Source organism: Syngnathus acus, chromosome 23 (genome assembly GCF_901709675.1).
Source record: "Syngnathus acus chromosome 23, fSynAcu1.2, whole genome shotgun sequence".
Taxonomy (NCBI): domain Eukaryota; kingdom Metazoa; phylum Chordata; class Actinopteri; order Syngnathiformes; family Syngnathidae; genus Syngnathus; species Syngnathus acus.
In genome coordinates, this window is record NC_051107.1 from 3,713,061 (window position 1) to 3,737,410 (window position 24,350).

The window sequence follows — 24,350 nt, forward strand, 5'->3', positions numbered from 1 at the left end:
TGTCACAAATAAAACGCGACTAGCACAAAAAAAAAGTGTCGTTATTCAAGGATATTTTCACTTTCATGTCGATTCGTCAATGTCGATAGATAAAGGCCTCCGAGGGCTTCATGTGTCAGACATTTATTTCAACTGCATTCTAGCAACGGTTTGATCCAATCAGCCATTAAAAAAAAAAAGTAGCCCACTGGATTTCACAACACACATTTCCACTCTTGTGTGAATGGTAGAAACTGAATAAGGACAACTGTGTTTAAAAAAAAAAAAAAAAAAAAGGGGATTTACTTGCACGGTACAAAAAAAAAAGCATTAGTCACATTAATACAGAAATAAACCAATGGCACATTGAATTCCTAGATTTTAAAAGTGGTATTTGAGGAACTTTTGTAAAGGGAAAAGTTAAATAAATTACTACTATAAACGTTACATACAATCTGGGGTAGTATATACAGAAAAGGGGTGAAAGGTCCCTCTCAAAAAGAAAAATCTACAATTTAAAAAATAAACAAAAGTTATGTTCAACAAACAGCAGGATATTTTACATAGTGGGGGAAGAAATTTTAACAATGTGCGTGCAAAGGGTGAACGGTGATGCGTTTGAGGGATTACGGTCATGTGACATACATTTATGGGACTTCAATGCATCCCTACAAGGGGAATTGTAGACTTACTATTCTGATGAATAGTTCTATTTATACTTAATTCATTCATTCATTATTCAGGGGACATCCTGGACTGGTCACCAGTCAATGGTGATAGACAAATGACCACTCCAAGTCACGTTTAAGGACAATATGAAGTTGATGACCTCACACAGTAAGTCCAGATTCGAACCCAGAAACTTGGGGCCACCGTGCTGCCTTCATCCTGAGGAATAGCTCCGACTAATCTGAGTGATAACAACAATGACGTTAAATTTTTGCTCGATCTGATTTAAAAACATTTTGGGGAAATTTGAGTTCAATTCACAAATAAGGGCTTCTAAACCACACTATTTGATCTTTTGCTGAAGGTTCCACAAGGTTCCATACTAGGTCCTCTCCATTTTCATCTCTACACCGATCCAACTATTTTCAGTGGCTTCTTGAGCTTATGCCAACAGACTTTGGGGTGTGATGTCGGGACAAATAAGTACACACACACATCTCGGGGCGTTTTAGAGTCTTCAATTGACCTTATGTGCATGTTTGTGGGAGGAAGGAGAAGTACATGCACTCAACACAAGAAGCCCGGATTCGAACCCAGAATCTTGGAACGAGGCCACTGCACAGTCCACATCCTGAGGAGTAGCTCAAATCATTTTAATAATTACTATGAGAGATGTGATAGACCACCCAATCAAATCCATTCATTTTTGCCTGTGTTGCCTTCAGGGTGTCGCATTTTTGTGGGAGTTCTGGAGTTTCGGTCAAAATAAGTTCCATAATGCAGCTTTTTCATCCCGTAGGATCACGTCTTTGTTTTGTTTTTTCCTTCTATGTCCCTTAACACGTTTGTTTATAGTGGTTAGTGTCAAGGGAAGGGAGCTTTTGTCCACTTTGTAAACACTTGCAGAGGAGATTCTGATGGGCTTTCACAGTATATCTTTCTTGAGATTGTGGTGGCAGAGACAACAACAAAAAAATAGACTAAAAATCCTTCATGAACCGTCACTGGTGGTCCCAAATTGAGATCCGGCAGCTTCTCCGTCATTCCCCCCTTGAGTTTTTTTACAAAGTTAAATCTGGAACAAGGGGAGGGTGGCTAGGGTTAGTAAGAAGGAGAGTCGGGATGAAATCTTCATGCCGGACGCGTCGCACAAGACGTGGAATGATTCCGTGTGGTCGGACCGCAGCCGCTTTTTTTTTTTTTTTTTTCCTCCTCCCACCCCTGTTTTCTTCTTTTCTACTAAAAACACTGAGATATTGCAGTTCAAGAGTGCGGGCCGTCTCCCGTCTAGGCGTCCGAGAGGCAGCTCTGAACACTGTCCATCCACAGCTGAGCCTTGAGGCTATCCTGGGCGCAAAAGTTGTACACTCGTTTGGTGGTCTTGAGCTGGGGAGGGGAGGGGGAGACAGGTGGGCTTAGAAAACTTTTGATGACTTTTAGGGATTGTTTGGAAAGGCATCCAAAATGGAAGACGGGCGAGACTCACATCGAAGAAGGCTTTCTCCTCAATGTTTTTGGGCGATCCCATGGTGGGCGTCCCCAGAAGGATGGACTCCACGTCGGCCAACTCAATGACGCCTTTGCACACTTTGTCCTGCCTGCTCTCGTAATACCGCAGCTGCGTTACACGAAAAAAAAAACATTACCGCAAAATGTCACCCGTAAAAGAACGGACTACAATGATACATCTCCATTGTTAACTTCTATGTTCCAACCTGATGTTTTGTCTTGTCCAGCACAAACCATCGTGGTTTCCATGGTTTCAGTAGAGCGCCTTTCTTGAACAAAATGCCTTCGAAACTTCTAGAGCGACACAGAAGCAAAGCGATGTGAGGCAACAGTTGCTCAGGAGCACAATTTCAATGAGCAAGAAAGAAATCATGATTCACTTAAGGTTTAATGCTTTACAATCTAATCAAATGTTCTGTATAATACTATAGCGTACTATTTTCCGAATTAAAATCACACCACATTTTTGTCAAGCTGAAACAGCCACGCTGAAACAGATTAATGGCATTTCCATTCATTTAAATGGGGAAAACCGATTTGAGATGTGACTGCTCGGAGCATTTTTTTTGCAGCACTTTTAAAGAATAATTTCCCAGTCCCAGCAAACACGTACCTGTTCTCGCTCTCGGTACTCTGGAACTGGCTGTAGAGCGTGCTGGTGCTTGGGCGGCCCGCCACCGGAGTGGAGGTGGCGCTCACCTCGCAGTCCAGGCCCAAGTTGATGGAGGAGCCCACGCCGCTCTCCTGCAGGTAGACGCCCTGGGAACGCCGCTGGTGGCTCAGGTTGGAGGACATGAGCAGCGAGCTGGAGAACGACGGCTAAAAGAGGAAAAAGAAAAAATGGCGGATGGGGGAACGTATTGCTCCGACCTTACTATTATTGTATTTCATACAGTTCAAATCACCTTGCTCTCCAGTTTGGCCTCGTTCCTCTGAGCGGCCTTGATCTTATCCCACGTGTCCTTCCACTTTTCAGACGCCTGGCCGAGCTCCCCCTCCAGCGTCTGCAGTTCCTGCAGCAGCTTGGTGATGGCGTCAGGCAACGTTTTGCTCAGGCTGTCAAAGCACGGCCAGACGGCGCGCCGCCGCGACTTGGGCGCGCCGCTGTCGGGCTTGTCGGGCGTCTCTTCCGCCGCCGCCCGATCCTGGCGTCCCCGCAGCTCCCAATCGTACGACGGCCCCTCCGAGAGCGTCTCCTCCGTGTAGTAGTCCCACACTTTCAGGTTGGAGATGAAAGTGTATGGCCGGAGCACCTGTGCAAAAATGAATCAGTGGGTACAATAATTAATGCTAAACATTTCCCAGACATGCAGCAAAAATAAAAAGTATGCTAACCTCATCGTCCTCTGGGGCGAACATGTAGTTGAAAAAGACCGGCGTCTTCTTGTTAAGCCGGTCGATGTAGTCCCACACGGACTTGCAAACCTGAGGACTTCTCCTCTCACCTTTTTCCTCATAGAGGACTCCTGTGAACACCGTCAAACTTAGGTCAAAAGAGAACGGAGTAAAATAAAAATAAAAAATGCCACATTGCCAAGACGGTACCGAGTTCAATGCGCTCGTAGTCCGAGTCGAGCAGGAAGGTGCGGAAACGGTTGGACACATAGTGATAGGCCAGGAACTTCAGGTAGTACTGGCTGAACTCAAATTCCATGGGGAACTGTAGGTGGATCTGAGGAAGAAGGGATCAGACAATTTGACCGATTATCACCAGAAGTCATCTGTGCCGACATGAGCGACATTGGATATCTGAAATACGCACTTGATGCACACAGTCGAGGAACTGCAGGAAGACGGGGGTGAACCCGCTGCTCTGGCTGCCGAGCGTCTGCGCGCCGCGCTGGCTGAACCTGTGTCCGAACGACAGCCACTCCTTCTCCACCAGCAGCCGGAAGCCATCGAACGTCCGGTAGTAGGGGTCGGACAGCAGCTGCACCAACGACACCACCTGGAGACGCAACGCCGCGTTAAGCTCGCGGAGGACGCGGCGAGTTTGTTTTCCGCATCTCCAAACCTGGGTGGTGACGTCCCAGCCGTCCTCCAGGCTGACCATGACGGATGATCCCGTGTCCAGCAGCTCCACCACCAGGACGGACACCTGCAGCACCCTGTGCAGCTATACACACAGACATGCAAATACATAAATATATATATTTTTTTCCCAACTTCAGAAATTCCACTCTCAGTAGTAACTAACCAGCGCCATCCACTCCGAATCTTCCAGGCAGCGCAGGAAATTGGTGTTGGGGTCCGAGGAGGCGGAGCTGGGCACGCAGGCCTTCATCAGCTTCTTGAAGCTGTTCTTCACCTGCCGCACGTCGCACACCTCAATGGGCACCACCTCCCACTGCTGGAAGGAGTCCTGCTTCCCGCCCTGAAATACACAACACACCGAAATCCCAATGAAACAAGACTATTACCTTTAAAGGAAACTATGGTAGCTCAAGGGTATATCCCACAAATGTTAGATATGACCTATTTAACATTTTCTTAGCTTTATACATTCTTTTTTGGTTTGCTATCACTTGCTTTACAAACAAAAACATTGAAGTGAAGGCCATAGCAAGTGAGCGATAACGTGCTTTGGCGCCATCTTGTGGTATTTACATGAAACTACAAACATTTTTGTGTGGGCATCAATTACCGACTTTTGCTCAATCAATATCAACTATATTTATAGTCAGATGTAACAAATTATTATTAATTGATTATCTAATTAATTGAGCAGTATTTTCTCAGATTTCCTCACCTTGAGCTGGGCCTTGTCCCCAATAATGTAGAGGTAAGCCCTGTGCTGGCGGAGGAACAAGGCCTCACTGGGCCCGCCATTGGGCTGCGGCGACTCCTTCCCAGCGAGACGCGTCCCCACGTCCGGGTTGTAGGCGCTGAGACGCCCGCTGCCTCGGATGCTCCCCCATTTCCCTGCCGCACACACAAACATCTGAATCACCACATGAGAACAGAATCCTTTCGTGTGATCAGGACACCTTTGATTTCAATCAGGCACGCGGTTTTTCAGCCATCATCTTAATAGTCATGCTGCTAGACAAGATAGAAGTGAAGGAGAACGACCCAAAACCAGTTTGCTACGTGTAGTTTGATGCAGCTCAAACAGAAGAATCACACGTGAAACCACATTGAGGACGCCGGACAGTCGAGCTGCAGTGGCAGCATGCACACACACACACGCACAGTGGCAGAGCTCAGATCGACAAAAAAAAGAGTCACGCAGAGACCATTAGTCCAGAGATACACAACACTACCAGGGATGACGGCAGACACACGGGCGATTCTGTTCAAGAGATTTGATTAGTTGGAGGGGAGGCAAGGTGGGCGTGGCCTACTGTACCTCTGGTAGAGTTCCTGGCCTTGCCAGACATTTTGGGCTGAGAGAGGGAGATGACTTTGGCCCTTTGACCAAGAGCTGAGGTCAAAAAAGATAAAGACCATTGAGCCTCCGTGCGGCACAGTCGCAGGCTGGATACACACCGCAGGTTTTGATTGAATACTTATACAATGGTGCCTTGAGTTAAGAAAAAAAACTGGGTGTTTGCATTTCATTGCATTTATATTCAAACCAATGGAGGAATGGAACAAATTCAAACGTAAAAGTCAAGGCACCACTGTGTGTCCGGTTTGTGCGCTCATTCATATCCGATTTTTTTTTTTTACCATTCCTTTCTTTGACGGAATTGTGCCAATAGAAAGAAAACCAAATCGAAATTGTGTCATTTGAGCCAAACAAGGTCAAATCAAACCTCAGTTACATAATGACGCATGTCACCGGGGATTGCACCCCAAACACACACACACACACGTCTTCACCTCCTCTGCTGAAGGTTCCGGGCACGTCCTCCTTGGCCCCCATCACTTGCTTCATCAGAGCGCCGATTTTTGGCTGCCGCAGCTTATCCGACGAGTCTGTGAACAGAAGCCGCGGTCAGCTGGGAGAGCGAGCGGCTCGTGGCGTCTCAGCGTCGGTCGCGCTCACCTGAAGCACTCATGTGGGTTGAGGTGAAGCCGCTGAGCGTGTTCCTGCCACTGCTCTCGCTGTAAGAGGGCATGGAGCTGATAATGGCCTGCAGGTATTTCTCCTGCTCCAGACTAGTGGAGTCTGCCTGGGAGGGCACTGCGAACAAAAACAGGCAGTGAATAAAGCAATTTGGCAAAAAATCCTCATCCAAGCCTTTTTACCTGAAGTTGGGGCATTGGGCGATTTAAAAAAGCCCACCACCCCTTTTGCGTGGAGGCCCGCCGATCGCAGGAGCACAGCTTTGGTCCGGGAATTCCGCCAGCAAACCACGGGGAAGCGGTTCTGCCGGTAGCAGCGGCAGATTCTCTGGATGGTGGAATCCGGGATGCTCTGCGGGACGATGAGCAGGCCGGGATAGCTACGAGGCAAGCACACGGCGGCTCAGACATTTCTTGCGTGCACAATCCCCGAAGACGCTGCGCTGTCGATTTACGTACCTCCTGCACACCGTGTACATGCGGTTGACGGTTGAGATCCGGAAGGGCTCGTTCTTGGAGCGGGTCAAGCTGTTGCTCAACGTGCCCAGGCCCATGCGCTGGTAGTCACGGCAACACGCTCGCTCCACCACGTTGCTCATGGTCTGTCTGTCTGAAGAGCGGATGGTGGAGGACAGCGTCAGGGAGCTCTGCTCCACCTCCTCCGAGACTGTGGACGCACGAGCAAATCAATTTACAAAAAGAAATTCTCAAAGAACCAAAGGGAGTTTTACCTTACCTGATATTTCATCCTCGTCGAGTTCCGACTGTAAGCTGCTCCTGTTCTCCCAGGTAGGCGGAGAGTACTTCTTCTTCGCCACATACTGCCGGTTGATGGTCCGCTTCGCGCTTTTGACCAGGTTTTTGGAAATTGTCCTGAGACAAACAAAAACATCTTCAAATCCCTCACTAGAGGATCGTGATTTTGATACATACCTGAGTGACTGGTTCTTATCCTTGGTCTTGTGCTCCACCACCAGCTTGCTGCTCTGACCGACGGTGAAGGCGAACGTTCCTTGCACGTGCTGGGGGTAGCGTAGCTTGTGCATGTGCTTCCTGAAAACCTCCGCCAGGTCAGCCGCCACCTCCTCGTCGAACACGATCTTCAGCAACTACGCAAAATTGTTACAGTACACAGTCTACAGCTAAAATTGTTGACCACGCAAAAGTTTGTGAACCCTCTAAAGGTTGAGCAGGCTGGATTCAAGTCCAAACCTAATAATAGAAATGACATTTTGATGGTTCAACAGTACCTGAAACGTGCACGATCGTAACTGTAAGCCCTCCTGAACATACTGCTCCATGGGTAAAGTGACAGAGATCCTCTTCTCCTTGGTCAATGACGCGATGGGGAAGGAACGGGTCACCACCTGCTCGCCCACTGCAGGATGGGAACATTTATTTTCCACAGGTCAACTTGGAGCGACACAGTAGACACGAGAACTATTTGCACGGGTTCTGTGTAGACGCTCACCCAGCGGGTCGGTGGGAGTGCCCTTGAAGATGAGCCGGTAAGTGGTGAGGAAGATGGCCCCCTCCGCGGGGAGCAAGGGCGGGCCTCCCATCATGCCGGTGGCCTCCTCGCGCCCGTCCGGAATGAGGTAAACGCGCATGCCGTCCATCACCAGCTCCTCGCCTGTCAAAAGGGTCGGCCTCAGCAGCTTGGGCTAGGGGGGGGGTGAAGAGAACGGAGACGGAGCGAGATGAGGTTGGATTAATGACGCTGAAGCTGAAGAACACACGTGAGGCCAAGGGGGCTGAAAGTGGAGAAAGGGGCGGCAGAGCGGCAACCATGCATTTTCCCACTTTGACCATCATTGAAAATCCTCATGCTTGACAACCATCCGTGTGAGTATGGCTGGTTTTAGACTACATGAGCAAAAAATAATTATATATTTTCTTTTAGCTGATGAATAATGGTTTTTTTTTTTTTTTTTTAACAATTTGGACTATGACAGAGCGCAGCCCCCCCCCCATCCCTCTCCATCACACCGACTGACGTCACCCTTCGTAATGAAGGCACGCACTTTAGCTCAAAACAGGAGAGCAATCATCACCCAGCATGCTTTGCTCAGTTGTCCTCGCGAGTCACAAACATACCTGGCGTGACACCGCCGGTCTGAGCGGTAGGCATTGCTGGAGAGGGAAGTAGGCGGGGCTGGCCGGGCTCGCTCCGCGTGGCCTTTCTCCAGCGGGGCGTAAAAATAGGAATTGGTTACCTTTTGGATCGGCGGCAGTCGTTTACTCTCGCGGTGGACCGCGTCTAACGTCTCGATGTGCATCTGAACGATATCTGCAATCCCACGAGGAGAAGTGTAAGCGCGGGAAAACGACGCCGTTTCACACCTTTTGTTGAAGGTGGAGAGTCATACCCGGTATCATGGTGTGGAGAGCCTTCAGGTGCTCGTTGGTCACGCCGCTCTCATTGCAGACTTTGTCCACGAAGCGGTTGATGAAGCGCACCACCGAGTTGGCCACGTCGGAGCTCTCGGCGTCCTCGAAGCCGCTCTCTGTGTCGTAACTCTCCGCCATGCTTCCCGCAATACTACCAGACGAAGCAAAATTGAACCGCAATGATCTGAAGGCAACGAGAATGATCCCCATCCTTACCTGTTGGTCACGTAGCTGTTGCTGACGCTCTCCACCTCGGCGAGCCCCGAGCTCCTGAGCAGGCGGTTCTTGCTGGTGTCCAGCGGCAGCAGCAGGTAGCTCATCCTGTTGGCGTAGTGGATGGCCTGGCTGAACACGGTGCTCTCCTCCTTCTGCACGCGCTCCGCCTGCATGTCCTTCCCGAGCGTCGGCCACAGGCGGCTCTGCTCCGACGCCAGCTCCAGCGCGCCGATTTCCCGCCCGCTTGATCCCTCCTGCTGCTCCTGTGGATGAACGTTTGTTCACGACGGGTCATTTATGACATCTCGACAATTCGCTATCGTCCTCACGTTGTGGTTCTGATGCTCCCCGTCCTCCGTCTCCAGGTAAAGTGCCCTGATGTGGTTCTGTACGTCGCTGTAGAACATGGCCTCCCAGAACTGCATGTTGGTCCACACCGTGTGCTCTTGTACGCAGCTGTATGCAAACTGAGTGATGCCTGCCCCTAATTTCTGTCAGACCAACAAAGACAATACACATGAGGCTCTGTGGTGTTCAGAAGAATGTGGACTGATTGATGAACGTACTCTGCAAAAGGCCGTGACCAATGGCAGGAGAGCCGCTGCAATGCCATGTTCGTCGATATGCGAGCAGTCCTAAAGAGGAAGAGAAAAGGATGCTTGTAAAACAAATCATGCTGCATATCATATAGGTAGGTTACATACCTGTAAGGTGCAGTTCATCATTCGGACGACATAGTCAAACTGCTGGTCATCCAGAACCGCCCGGTTCTGTAAGACGTGCTGATTGAGCTCCTGAGTCAAACACACTCGAGCTGCCCGACCCTTCAAAGCTCGAAGTACAGCTGGCATCAGCTGCAAAAGGGAAGCGTTTTGTTTTCCACAGCGCAGTATTGGACAGCACAATTGCAAACAGTCCAACTTTTGCCGTTTCGAAAAAGTCTGCCGATGAATCATTCGCACCTTCTTGGCCTCCAGCATTTTGTTCTCAAAGATGTGTGTGATGCAATTCCGAACAACCTCCAGCCGGCGGGCGCTGTTGGCCATCACGTTGCTGTTCCGGTCCACCATGTCTCCTGCGGAAGCCGGCGCCACGTGTTAAGGCTCATATATCACTGTGGCACTTCAAAATGAAGCCCATTAAACACACGCTGAGAGAGCCGGAGAAGTTTGAAGGCAGGAAGTGCTGATGATTAAGTTACACCTCTAAAAACGTTTAACACAGTGGGTGAGGAGCCTTTTTTTTTTTCCCCATTAGGAGGCATTTAAGGACCATACGATGACAAAAAATATATATGATCCAAATCCATATGCATTTCAAACCCAGCTCACCCAACGGGGGTCCGGACGGCACCATGCTCTTGACATCTGCCTTGACGACCGGCGGCGCCGTCTTGAGCTTGGCAGTGGCGTGATCGATAAAAAGCTGTACCGTCACCTCGTCCAGGACGGGGAAGGGGCTCTGGCTCTGATTGGCTTTCTGGCCGTTTTCCGACGGCCGCTGGACTTTGTGCATGGTCACTGCCGGGTAGGGGTTTTCCTAGAGAGTGAAGAGGACACACGAGTGGGTTTAAACACAAATAGAATAATATTTCATCTTGAGACATACATTTTTAAATAGCTGCTCGGCCAACTCCTTGACATGGTTCATGACTTTGTGTGGCGAGGTCTCTTCTTGTCGTATCCTCTCCACCTCATTGGCTACCAGCTGTAGGAACAAAAGCGAGTCCATGTTAAAAAAAAAAAAAAACACAGCAAAAATATAGATTACAAGGTACGACCTGAAACTCCTTAACACACTTCAACCTGGTTCCTTGACACCAGGTTGCCACCAGATGGCAAATGTTGAGTTTCTCAGCAAATAGAGGATAGGTTCCCAAAAATGAACAGCAAACCGCAAAAATGCAGAGTTCACTCTGTGTGTATTTATGTTGTCAACGACATTTTTTATTTTTTTTTAAAGGTTCTTTTGGGAATAAAAACTGCTTGGTTTGACTTTTATAAAAGTAGGCGAAATCTCAGTGAAAATGTGTGTGCAAGGATATGTAATCTGTCAAAGGATGGCGAGTCATTTCGGTCATTTCGATTGGATTCCCAAACTCACTTCATCAAACAAATCCGTTGCTCTGTAGGGAGGGCCCCTCTCTGACACGAAGCCTGCGAAGGCCATGCCGTCCAACACCTTCATGAGGAAGTCGTCTTCCGTCAGCGCTCGTTGGCCGAGGAAGGCCGCCTGCAGGAAAAGGAAAAAAAAAAAAAAAAAAAAAAAAAAATCACCCTTGTTCTTAAATCCAATTTGTGGCCTAATTTTAGATGACCGTGGTTACCTTATGGAAGCGAATAACTGGTTCCGGGTGAATGCGGATGATATGTAAACACCAGCGATAACCCTGGAAAAGCTGAGCAAACAGCCACAGGAAGATTGCCCGGATCTCCTTATCCTGAGACACACATGGGAGCCCATCGTAACACGCACACGCCACAATCAAGGCCGGACTGCACAAAAAAAAAAAAAATCTCACCTGGATCTTAGGTGCCGAAGGTAGCGAGGACTGAGGCGGGAAGGCGTGATCAGCAACTTCCAATTCAGGATCCAAAACCTGCAAACAAGAAACACATTCATAGATTGAACACTCATCACCCATTAGGAAATGCTATCAATACTTGGAAGCGGATTTTAATAATCCCTCTTGAAAGAAAACACAACAATATCATCAATGTCAAGTCCTAAGTATTTTCATCTGCGTTCATCTCTCTTCCTGGACGCAGGTAAGCCCAGCTTTAGGGTTGCCTACCAACAATCTATAGCATCATGGCTCCCGCGTGCATCCCGCTCACCAGATTCTATCTCTTCCATGAAAACTTTACAGACAAGCTTAAAAATGAAAGCTGCCTATCAGAGACAAGATCGGCGCTTTTCCCGTTTCGTAATTCTGTTTTTGTTTCGGGGATGGAAGGCCTCTTACATTAGCTTAGATCATGTTTTTTTTTTTTTTTTTAAACAGATCACACGCACTTGTGGCGAGTTCTCAAACACGATGCCATTTGTTGTACAAGTTGATGATTCAGATGAAGTTTCACCATGAATTAGTGGCTTTTCATGTTGCCTAATGTTGTGTAATGACACGGTGGAGATATTGTAAATAGCTTCATGCGGTGGAAAGACATTTTTTTTTTTTTTTTTTTTCTGTGGTTACGTCGCTCCACGACATGACCAGCACAGCGAAACATAGTCCGCCATCCTTCAAGAAAGGAGAGGCCATAATGCTGACTATTCAAAAATAGAATAAGCAGCCTTGCAAATTAGCATTTTTAAATGTCTCACTTTGGTGAGAGAAATTTCGACGTCTAAAAATTCAAACATGCCTCTTGAAAAAATGTAAATATTGACACAGCCGCTCAGCTACAAAACATTTCACCGCTTCCTTTCTGTCCGTCTTGCAACCAAAACGTAGAACGAAACGCTTCACCCTTACCATGGAGAGTGCAGTCTGAGTCTGCTGGAGGAGCGGCTCGGGGAGCAGGGAGATGTGAACGCACTCCGGGATGGTGACGGTGCCACCGTCCAGGTCAGCGATGATGACATCCAACTACAAAACACAGACCCCGCCCGAAAAAATTAAATAGATATATTTTCAGTGTCGGTAGCTAGGCATGGCGCTAGCTAGCTACGTAAACAATAACTTCCGCAATATTCGTTGTGATACCGTGACGAGAACCCACCAGTTCTTGCGTCTCGGATCGGAAAAACGAGTTGACGCCGATTATAAAAGGAGTGGGAGTGCTCAGGACCTCCAGCAGTTTCCCAGGCAGGATAGGAACGTATGTGAAGCTGCGGAGACGCAAAGATGGCTCAGCGTTGGAATACAAAACACAAGAGGGGGATGTTAAGCGGGGGACGTACCTGTATTTGAGGGGGAACATGATAGCTAGCAATCCCCGGCAGGCGTCTGTTAGCCGCTGGTAACTGCTAGACAGGAACAGGATTTTGTGTTCCGACAGGGCGGCACAGAACAGGTACAGCACGTTGATGATCCCTACGGGAAATCGGGAGCACAATTCTCATTAGAAAAAAAGAGGGACAACAAATCCAACGCCAAATGTGTGTTTTAGCATTTCACGATGACACAAAGCACAATAATCGACGAACAATACGTACGGTAAATATACAGTTAGGGCGGAAGAGATGCCGCCTGATAATCAGGAGCGGCTAAAACCAAACTCCCCGAGATAAAAATCAGGAAATGATGGCGGTGTAGCGTCGTCGCCATGTTACAATTGTCCCTACCGAGCTGCCGGAACAGCTGGGCCACGCTGCTGCCGCTGACGGGTAGCGAGTCATCGATGGGAGTCTGGATAACTTGCCGGTCTCCGGCGCCTAATGTGATGGTCCGCTATGGACAAAGAAATAGGAGCCGTTAAAAGGGGATGTGGGTGTATGTCGAAAAAGCAAAACAACAAAGTCGTTTCTTAGAAAGAGCAATGTGGCCGCGGGTTTGACAGAGAAGCGTGAATCAGCACAATCGAGACGGGAGAATTCCAGAAGCTTAGCAGGTACGTGACAAACAAGCCATTCCAGCTGATCGCAAAAGAGGACAGAGGTGGAAAGAGGTCCGCGCCAACCTCACGGTTAAGCCACCGTGTCAACGGATCTTCATGGCCGACTTGCCACTGATATGGAAAGTGTAACGCGAGGGCAGTTTGCCATTGTCGACGTAATCACGTTAGATGTGCATGGACGACTCATTTGAGGCCTTGAAGTGTGACAAGGTGAAAATGTGACAGGTTAGAATAATTGAAACAGCAACAAACAAAAAGATTATTCCTAATGGGCATTGATAATTGAAAGGGACACTGGGGATAAATGATTTGGTCTTTGACAGACAGCCAAGGCAAAACATATCGATTAGCCTGCGGGCTTGATAACAACAGTTTGTGTGTCGAAAAATCAAAGTGGCACAAAACGGGTCAGGCACACGACCAAGATTGAGAATTCTTGGTCCTGGCATTTGTTCAGTTTGCATATTCTAAGTGCAGTCATTTCTGAAAGAGCAAAAAAGACATCACGACGCAGAAGCAGCCGTAGCCTCGCCGGCGACAGGTAAGCGCTTAGCAACGCAATTATGTCATCTAACAACTGATCATGAGGCATATTGAACTCAAGTCTCAAAACTGTGATTCCATCCACATTTGAGAATTTTAGCAAAAGCGAATAAAAGAAGGAAAAAAAAAAAAAAATCTTGCTGCAAGATGAATTTGTGATGTCATAAATTTGACAATTCTTATTCCAGAAGACAAATGGAATGAAATCATCTGGCATGGACATTAGTTGCAATGACTCCCAGGAAAAATGATCAGCTGTTAATCACAAATTGATGTTGCCGAGGGGGGGCGGGGGGATGCATGGGGGGGGGGGGCTGATTTGTGGTGAAGATAAAGAAAAGCTTCCAGGAGAATAAAGTCAAGCGGGCGTACCAAACTCTCCACTCTCTCCTCCTGGCCTGGCTACATAAGCACCCGGCAGAGAGAGAGACAAAAAAGAGAGAGAGAGGCATAGAAAAAGTAACCCACAGAATAGTACGCAGATTAGAACCAACCACGGGGCTGCAAAATTAGCTCAAACTGACTAACAAAAAAGTTGGGCAACAACCGTAAAAATGCAAAGAAAACACAAACAGTCAAGCAGCAAACGATGGTTTTACAGTATATTCATTCATATCATTTCTCCTCTAATTAATAAAACCCTTAAAAGACTTCACAAAGCCACACGCTGCCTGTCATGCAATATGTTGATACATGTGCATTCCGTGCGTTAAGACTGATTACGTGTGATTTGTCCATTCAGACTGCCCCCGGAGGAAGCCATCTGCCATCCCATATGGTCACCTAGCAACTAGACGACAAGCGGCCCGGCTGAGGTTAGAGAGCGTGCTGCGTGTTTTGTTAGCCAAACATAAAACTCCAGGCCATTCGTCACAATCGTGAGCGGCAACGCGGATGACAATGACCGACAACTCGCCGCCCAAATGCACCGAAAAAAAAAAAAAAAAAGCTTTCGCGCCATTATCCACACACAATTTGAAATGACTACGAGAAAGGGCGACATTCCTTAAAGAGCGTGTGATTTGAGCAGAATCAACATGGTGCCGGCCGGCCGGGGCTCTTTGATTGGCAGAGAGCTCGGTCGATCGACGTTACCTGGAGACAGGCCAGCAGCCAGTCACAGGCCAGGACCTGAGGAACTTGGTCTAAACTACAAACTGGGGACTCAATTATCTGTAACACAAAGGAACCAGTGTACAGTTGGGGGCGGAGTCACATTTAAACTTACAAAAACACACTTTTGAATTTGCCACAACACCAACGTCAGCCTACAAAACAAAACCGAGACCAAAAAAAAAAAAAAAAAGCCCAAGTGCTGACACAGATGTAAGCGTGAGGAATGGTGTCGTATTTTTGAGGTTGTCAGAAAAAAAAAAAAAAAAGTCAGGCGTTACCTGGGAGCCTCCGGCGATGGGGATGATACATGTGAGTAGATTCCCGATGACCGTCTCTAAGGGGACAGTCAGGCCTTCTACGTGGACGGTGTAGACCAAGGCCAGGCAGTTCTGCTCAGGGAAGGAGAAAGGGGACACGGATGTTGGTCCAAAAAACTCGTACAGCCTTAATTAAAGGCACCATACCCTGAAAACATCGGTGTAGTCCAACCGAGACACCAGCACCAGACTCTTGGGGGCAAAGACCTGAGCCGGCTGGATGATAGTCGGCTCCTCGTCCACCTCGTCCACGTCCCGCGTCTTCTGCAGCTTAACACAAAGGCGGTGGATGTAAAAAAAAAAAAAAGTTGACCAGCCTCGCGCATCGATCTGCCAGCAATCGAATTCTTACTTGTGGGTTGTCGTGGCCCTCCCAGAAAGTGAAGCAGGCGCAGTAGTGACGCTCTGAGTTAATGTCGGTCAAAACTGCTACGAAGAAGGAGGCGGGTTGACGCTCGGGGACCAGCTGCCAACCGCTGGGTTGGCAGAACTGCGTGAAGAGAAAAAAAAGAATTAGACTTCTTGTTTGTTGTGGCGACTTTTAAAATAACTAGGTCAAAATATGACTCAATACAAATACCGTTTAACAAGCTTTTAATGCTGGTCGCATGGCAGACATTGACAAAGCGGAGTGTCCTTCCTGTTCTGGCCAACGTACATCTTCGGATGTCCACTTACCAGCTCGACGCCTTGTGGGAACGGGCTGTCCTCCCAGTCTTTCTCAGGAAACCGCTGGAGAATGCGACCTTGACCCTCGCCTTCGCCTTCCACTACAGGGAAAAGAAATGGAAGCGATACAGAGGTCAGTCACTTGACATCAGTTTGTTTTCTCTCAACTGCTTTCAAAGAAGACCCGCATGTTCCTACGGTCTCCTCCTCAGCGTGCAATGAGTTTTATTTTCAATGTTAACTTGACATACGAGTGAGTCAGAGTATAGTATCAATACGCAAAATTTGCATTTGGGGCGACTGGTTAATGAGGTCACGCTCGGGTCGTCTGGCTGACGGAAGCGGCACAATGGGGCAAAACAGGCCGACTTATGTAACCGCCACAAGCCGGTCTTTCAGCTTAGTTCTATCGGAAACCCGACGTGCGTCGAAATACAGTAGCCGCATTCATCTGTGCGGAGGACAGACTTCAGAAACGCGTACAACAGTGTTCAGATAAATTAAGATGTTTAAAAAAAAAAAAAAACGACAGAGCCAGTGGTCCAGCTAGAGCAACTGACAATACACAAAGTGGGCCAGCCACCAAAACACACAAGGCTAGCCTCTAGCCATTCCCTCTCCCAAGTGAACTATTAATAAGCGTATTCGCCAAGGGACGGACGGTTGCACTGGGACTATTTTCAAAAACAATGGACGTCAACGCAAGTAGCGGAAGTAGCAGGACTGTGCACGACGGAGCACACATGACTCCACATGAAGATGACTAATAGCAGTCAAACTATGACACAGGGGAAAAAAAAAACGGTCATGTGATCGCTGAGGAGTAGTAATCAGTTGAAAAGGATTGTGCGGCTCATTCTTTGGAATGTGTGCGACTTGATTGAGTTTGAAGCCAGACCGCAACTTCTGCTTTCAAAAGCTTCAAAACCTCAGTGACGTGGCGACAATAGGCAGTTTCCATGGCGACGCTCTTGAGGACTGCATGCCGGGGATCTGAAATAGTCTAAAAATGTCAATTCTCTCGCTCGATTTATATATAAACAAGCATGAATGGGTCTTGGTTTCCTTAAAACAACACCTTCATGACACTTGATTAGCATCTTTGTGCGATAGCGGCAAACCTCAATGAAGACCCGAGGCACAGCCAGGCGAGCGTTACAAAACCGAAGCAGAAAAAAAAACGTTCCATCTGTCACCCAGGAGACAATGTAGAACATGTTCTTTGTGCAAAAAGCACTTCAGCACATCCTTCCTGCAAAATGAGCCCTCCTCCTCCTCCTCCCCCTCTCCGGGATCCGCCAAAACAAAAAAAGCCTTCCAGGAGAGGAAACACACCAACAAGGGAGCGAGCACTACTAGACATACTAAAAATTGCAAAGGTTACTTGCGTTCACGCCGCTTGCTCATTCATGGCTTTGGAAAATTGGGCCAAAATTGGCCCGCGGGCCAAATATATCCCTTAGTGTAATTCTATTTGGCCGGCGAAGAGAAATTGTGCCTCGACTTTGTGTCAATACTAAAACTGCAAATTGTCTTCACTTTTTTTAAAATAAATAAAAATAAGTTTGATAAAACAGACAGCGTGCAAGCGAGTACAGGCTGATTATTAATAACATGGCGCTCTGAGAACATCCTTGCATTGAAATGGAGGATGCTTCTAAGTGCTACCTAATGGAGAGTGGCGAATGATTTAGAGAAGCGCTGATTCAAACTGAACGCCAGGAATTATTCCATTACAGTACAATGAAGTCCAACTCGAATCCGTCCAACAAGGTCTGATCCATTTACTCAGAACAGACGCTGGTCTTAGATGAGATTAGAACCCCCCCAAGTAGGAGAAAGGGACAAATTTGATGCGCAGAAAAATACATCGGAACTTTGACCCTAATTAGAACCGATGGCGAGTTGCCTGACAGAATTGCAGAATTTTTCATCAGGCAATTTGGTTTGACTGCATGCCTCGACGCTGACTCCCCCGGTGCATCACAGCACTGGGTGGATTCAAAAGAACAGGAGGGGCTTTTTTTTTTTTTTAACCAATACCATAAGGTTGGCCAGATCACAGCCCGACAACAGCGCCCCCACCTATCTTCCGATCTCAAACTGCCCTAGACGTGGCAAATACCTCCCTTGGGGACTCAAACGATTGCTCCCTTGAGCGCCAGAAAACTTAACCAGAGCAGTCCTGACTCAGCCTTTGTCTGAAAAGGACTTGAAGAAATTCTTGACATTCTAGGAAAGCCATCAACACCAAAGAGGGGGGCATCCCCAACACCCCCCCATTCGGGCATAATTACAGCCTAGCATATTTTTAGGATCCTCACAACTTTGGTGGACAACATGTTGAGTGCTAAGAAGCCATAGTTTATCCAACAAGGGAAAAAAAAGTTTGTGGTCGTCTTTAGTGTTTCATCAACGCTTTATCGGAAATATCAGGGCCTTCCTGGTCAGTCACGGCAAACCCGCAGCCCGAAGTAGCGTTGACGTTACCGCGGCAACCGAGCAAACACAAAGACGGTTCGAGGAGCCGACGGGTGAGCGGCCAACACACACAAGCGTCGAGTGTGTCCCTCTTGCCCCCCCCCCCCTCGCTATGAAAGGCAGATTGTGGGGGTTATTTCAGGAGGGCTTGGAAGGCGGCAGTCCTGCTCTGGAGGCAATAGAGGAAGTGGCTGCCCACAGGCAGGCACCGTTGGCAGCATCAGAAGCCTCGTCTTACATCGCGGCATCTGAGCTGGAGATCAAACGCTATGAAAATTTAATGGCAAGATGATAATGGCCTAAATGCTCGCTGTTATCGGTATTGTCGTGAGATTGCTCCTGAAAAAATAAAAACAACAGAAGAATGTAAAATGGGAGGCTAACTGGTTAATAAATCGGCACAAATACACGCACATCGAGAATTGGAGAAAGAAAGAAAAAACATTTGGTATTTTTAGATATTGTAAAAATCCATCATCTTAATTAAATTGAGAATTTGCCCCGTATTGTAGCTCTGTGCATGTTATTTCACGCATGTGAGCATGACCTAAATACGTCACGTTTACACTAACCTATCAATAATACAACAGATTTGCATCCAGATTCTACTGCAAAACAAAACTACAAGCAGAAAGCTAAGCGAAATAAATAAAACATAGTTTTCGCCCAGTTTCCTGTTTGAGTCTCGGACGGCACGCGCGATTGGCTGCCCGGCTCTGCGGCCTCCTCTGTCAAAACACAATGGTGCTTCTCCAGGGACCCCTTCTTTGCTACGAGAACCACACCCGGGACACTAACGTCCACGCAAGCACCATCTTGGCTCAAAATAATATCCACGGTTAACATTTTGGCACGGCTAGCGTCGGTCACGTGAGCGTGGCGATGACGCTAGCCTGACGACCTGTCACTGCCCCAGCTTGTCGCCGAGTGACACACACATATAAACACACACGGCGAGGCAGGCAGGATGCATGAAAAATTTAGACTCCAGAGGAAAAGCGGAATTCCTGGTATTCTTATGATCGAGGACTGGTTCACTCTAGGTTTGATGCTATTTTGACACACGCGGGGAGTGAGAGAACTTAACAAGGATGACGAACCAAACGTTACTTTGGCTCGCTTGTAAATACAAATAAATTGGATCATCATGTGATAATGATAATCGCCTGTAAACATTTTAAACCTTAAATAAATACCAAATTGCAATGTAAACTCATCGAAAAATATCCAATAGGTTGCCTCTAGATATATTTCACAAATACAAGGATGCCGATGCAAAGACAAATGACTACTTTCCTATTGGACATTTTATGACGCTTTTGACTTATTTTTAAAATACACAGATCACAAATGACTCTTTGGCTTCAGTTGTGATCAGCTGTTAACTTCTTCCACTGCCAACGGTGAGCTAAACCTGGCTGCGTCATCTTGAGGTGTTTACTGCTGAGATTTTTCTCCAGCGTCAACCTCACAAGGAGCTTCCACTGCCCGTCTACTCTGCAGGAATCGATCATGGGCTCATCCCGGGAAGTGTTTCCGAGGCAAAGGCGGTTGTGATTCATTAAAACCCGAGCATGTCTGGCTTCCAGATGATTTTAAATGGCCTGCTTCACTGTCGGCCGTAGCGATACGAGCTCGCTTGAACAGGAAGGGGAGTTTCTGCACAGTTCGCATTGTCCACGTAATGACATCCTGCAGTCGACTAAACTTCACGGCGAAAGATTCTAAAAAAGTGCATCCAGGCTAGCCGAAAACTGCGCTGTTAAGATAGGCAGCTTTGAGTACAGAGCTTGCAATTTGCCTACTGTGAATAAATCATAGGCGGGCTGGATTGTACCACGTTGCAAACTGCATGCTCCCACTGGATAGGCGGGTTGAATATTTCATGATTAAACAAGCCATTCTACTGCAAGGATCTAGGCCAGAGCTCAGGGTAAAAAAAAAAAAAAAAGGGGGGGGGGGGGGTCAGATAACGGTCCAAACAAGGTCCCCAACAACACAAGGGAGCAGAGCAGGGAGGATGGTGGTGGCGGGTGGGGCAAATCCATCTGGGTTAATCCACACAAAACACACAACAATCAGCCACGGAGCCGAGGGAAAAACATCGATTTGTAGTTTGCACAAATCTGAGGAGCTTTTCGAGTTGGGGTACGGTGCTTGGAGCCCCATGCAACCAAAATAACAAATAATTCAATTCAAACGAAAATGCAATAGTTTGGCACGATGCAAAAATGCATTAAAACAGGTGAATCAAATCGTTTTGGGTCGCAGCCGAACCAACAGTCAGTTCCCGGCTAACATTAGCTACTACTTAGCTTTAAGTTTACTGTCAACATTAGCAAAGAGCTTCATTTTGAAACTGTGGAAAAGGCTAGCAGCGAGGCGTTTGGAGAAGAATTTTAAACATGCAACTTCCAAAAACTGCCGAAGAGAAACTGTCAGGCTGGCTAGGAACTAAGCACACTAATCCCGAGGAGCCAGTGAGTCCTCGGTGTAAAGTAGACGCCTAAGGCCGGCCGACAGCTATCGGAGCCGGCGAGCTGTGATTGGCGGTGCGGCCCATCCCCGCCTACTAGTTCCCCGAAGCTAATAATAGGCCGCTGATGCTAGGCGGCTAACAGCAGCGCCCACCTCGCTTGTCGAGGTCGTAACCGACCACCACAAAGTAGTCGGCGAGCCGGGCCATGGCGGGCGTTCACGGCGACGGGTCTCTCGCGTTGATTCCTCTTCTTTCGGCACCGTCAATAGTCCATTTACGTCCTGCCGGCGACGGCCACATCGCTGGCAACGGTAGCATCCTTCCAGCTGTACCCCGCCGCCATACTGTCAGTCTGCCTTCCCTGACAGCCGTGAGTCGCGAGTCTGCGCAGTAGAGACTTTCAGGGAGGGGCCGCGTAATTGATTTAGAAAACGTTATAATCACAATTTTAAAACACTTTTTTTTTTTTTTAGCATTTCTTTGGAAAGCTTTGCCAACATATCTCAAGGATAGTCTGGTTATAAACTATATTTTGTCTTTCTGAAACTAGCCTGTTTTAGGGGGCGCCACTGTCCCATGAAATGGAGCCCTGCCCTGTCATATTTTTATCAATATTTTTGCCACAATTCCTTGGCAAATAATGAAAATTCTTAAGTAATTAACAGCACCCCTAAAGAGATTTATAATTGCCTCCAGATGCCACACAATAACAGCAAATCACAACTTTGGTCTAAATGAAGCTCCTCAACTCAATTCAACACAATTCTATGGCACCAAGCGAGAAAGGATTAACACCTCAATTATGCAAAGAGGAAACCATGACCCGATGATGTCGTGTTGTATGTAGGCGGCTAACATGTCAACGGAACAAGAGGAAGGTCTGATGGGCCACATCCGTGTAGCGTGTCCCTCGCTTGTCAGCACGGCTGCACGCTCAGGAGAATTCCAACACTTCCTCCGTTATCACCTGTGACCCAAAGTCCTTATCACCTATAGTTAAAACAGGTCCAAGCATGACATGCTGCATTTTTTTTTTTTTGCACTCCCCCACAGAGTTTCTCACACAAGTTGCCTGACAATTGACCGAAAACGGAAGATAGGAGCGCTGCCTTCTATTTTCAAGGAGGTCAGGCTCGGGTTGTGGATATTTGCACTTTATCTCAACCTTGAGCCTCAACTTGAGTAATTGCCAGAGAAAGGGTGAGAAAGATGAGAGCAGCACAGACTCCCCCAGGTCGAGTTTGCAAGAGTAATGCAATTGAGTGGCATCTCTTTCAAAAAAAAAAAATCGTCTGCAGGATGCAACAAAAGTGACTTACTGCACGCTAACAAATAGACGGGATGTGGTTTGAAGGTCTCTTGCACACCGAGCATCGAATCTGAAACCAGGTGAAGCGCACTGCATGAACCAAATGCATATATTAGCGCCTCGTCTAAGAGGTGGAACATAAAAATGCACTTCATAACATGTCTGATATGTTGTCAGCTAACTGGAGCAGCGTGATATGTTGTCGGTGTGTGTACACTAAACTAGCGCTACTCTTGAAATGTGACAATCTTTGTTTTTACCCAAAACATCCTGGAAAAGGAATGCGGGCATTGTTGCTGAAATATGAATTTGTAAGTAACTAGCACGCAGCGGGAACTGGTTCACTTAAATTTTGAGATCATTTGAGAGGATTGGCTACATTTAATATTATCTCAAAGTGTGGGCTCCCTCTAGTGGTAAGCAACAATCACTTCCAAAGTGCTGTTCAGTTGTATTTCACTTTTTCAAGTACAAACATTCACGTTTAATATTTTAGAATAAAAAAAATATTAATTTTATACAATTAATTTTATTCATAAGGTGCATCGAGTTAATGAAGTGTGCTGTTTTAGGTCATCAGAGGCTAATTGCGTAACAGTGATTTAAAAAAAAACGGGCTTCATACTTTATTTTTGTTCACGAGTCAATAAGATTTTTATTTATTTGTTTTTTTTAATTTTAGGAGCCTGATGAGAAGTTGGAAGATTAGTTTAGTCTGTTGAAGTAACATTGGGTTCACTAGAGGGCAGCAATTTTCAGTTTAACACACTGGATGAATGCGCTGAAGTAGTATTAGTGGCCGCAGGTCATTTGTAGAAGAGATGACAAATTACTCTCATTTTAAAATTAGTTCCTTCTCTTTTTTAAATTTATTGTTTTTCAAACATTTCTTTATATTTCTTTAATAAAATTCATTTAAAAATATGTTCTGATTTTCCTATTTTATGATTTACAATAATTAATCAACACAATATTTCTCTAACATTTTACACTATGCACCACCTTAAAAAAAAAAACTTGACTTTGAAGTGTCATCCTGATGACCAATGTTAAAAACAATGTAGTATAGTAGGCCTAAGTGTTCACTGTAAACAAAAGTCAATTTATTCCTAAAAAGTCTATTTTTGTAAGCCACTGTGACATTACACATAGTTTGAACATAAATACTGTGCTAAAATTTCAGAAAATTAAAATGTATTGCGTTGAAAAAGTAAATAAAACATCCAATGTATACTTGGGCCCGTTTCCAATGCAGAATTTGATATTTATGAGACTAACGACCTAAACTGACAGCACTTGCCATTCTGTATGCAAACAGTAATAAACGTGTCAGTGTCTGCAGGTGCCGCAAGGAAGCAAAACATGCTTACGAGACATGCCTTTGTTTACAGTCCTCACATGCGTGCTTTCCAAAGAAAAAGAAACTGATGGGAAAAACCCAAGCCCCACTTGAAGCTGCAGTTTCTGCGCATCTGTATACACGACGCCGGTCTGTTTGCCTCCTGGACCCCCCTAAGCGACGATTTATCTCACTTGAAAAATCTCTCCGCCACATTACAACACTGATTCCAGCTTAACACATAGATAAGAATATTCTTGGGCAAATATTGCGTAAATCACAATTTATTCCAGTAATGGTGGTGAATCATATTTTCCCACATTGCCAATCGTATTTTTTTTTTAAGCACCCCTCTGCTTTTCCTCCAGTCTCACTTTTGCAGCCTGCTGAGCTTCCCCTTCTTTCACACATCAACCAGTCTCAACTCGTCTGGAGTCTAATGAAGTCCGAACCATGGGAAGTTGGCACCTGCACCACTGGCATCAAAACAGGAGTTCCGAACGTTCAGCGAAAGAGTGTTCCCGCCATCAAAATTTCTCAAATCGTATAAATTGATTCCATCAACACAGGAGGGTCTTTTAAGGGACAACACTCCGTTGTCCTATTTACGCAATATTTAAAAGCATGCCACAGCATGACTCAGTCAAAAACAACAGATCCCAATAATAAATGTTCCTCTTTGATCTTCCCCCTATTTCGGTTAGATTTAAAACATGGCGTGGCTAGAGAGGCGACGCCAACAGAACCTTTTGTGCCGCGGCTC

At 46.7% G+C, this 24,350-nt stretch overlaps 1 protein-coding gene across 2 annotated transcripts; it reads right to left on the minus strand.

Annotated features, from left to right (window-relative positions):
* Positions 1-106: 106 nt before the first annotated feature.
* On the minus strand, positions 107-21,309 carry sbf1 (SET binding factor 1). 2 transcript variants are annotated; one of them, XM_037242919.1, is made up of 43 exons: positions 21,092-21,309; positions 15,989-16,080; positions 15,663-15,800; positions 15,458-15,580; positions 15,272-15,382; positions 14,973-15,050; positions 14,250-14,279; positions 13,063-13,168; positions 12,679-12,811; positions 12,498-12,606; positions 12,251-12,364; positions 11,297-11,374; positions 11,102-11,215; positions 10,879-11,007; positions 10,384-10,482; positions 10,107-10,314; positions 9,738-9,850; positions 9,480-9,629; positions 9,342-9,410; positions 9,105-9,266; positions 8,776-9,038; positions 8,538-8,710; positions 8,385-8,458; positions 7,640-7,832; positions 7,419-7,546; positions 7,102-7,277; positions 6,905-7,041; positions 6,628-6,835; positions 6,352-6,548; positions 6,149-6,286; positions 5,983-6,078; positions 5,507-5,581; positions 4,907-5,079; positions 4,355-4,531; positions 4,172-4,273; positions 3,920-4,105; positions 3,703-3,829; positions 3,493-3,623; positions 3,063-3,410; positions 2,771-2,976; positions 2,364-2,451; positions 2,135-2,266; positions 107-2,034 (listed from the first exon to the last, which is right to left on the minus strand). In XM_037242919.1, the coding sequence occupies exons 1-43, from the start codon at positions 21,144-21,146 to the stop codon at positions 1,936-1,938; spliced, it is 5,838 nt and encodes a 1,945-aa protein (XP_037098814.1). In that variant the 5' UTR covers positions 21,147-21,309; the 3' UTR covers positions 107-1,935. The 2 variants fall into 2 exon arrangements, with proteins under 2 accessions (XP_037098814.1, XP_037098815.1); XM_037242920.1 differs by lacking the exons at positions 14,250-14,279; positions 14,973-15,050.
* Between the last annotated feature and the right edge of the window lie 3,041 nt (positions 21,310-24,350).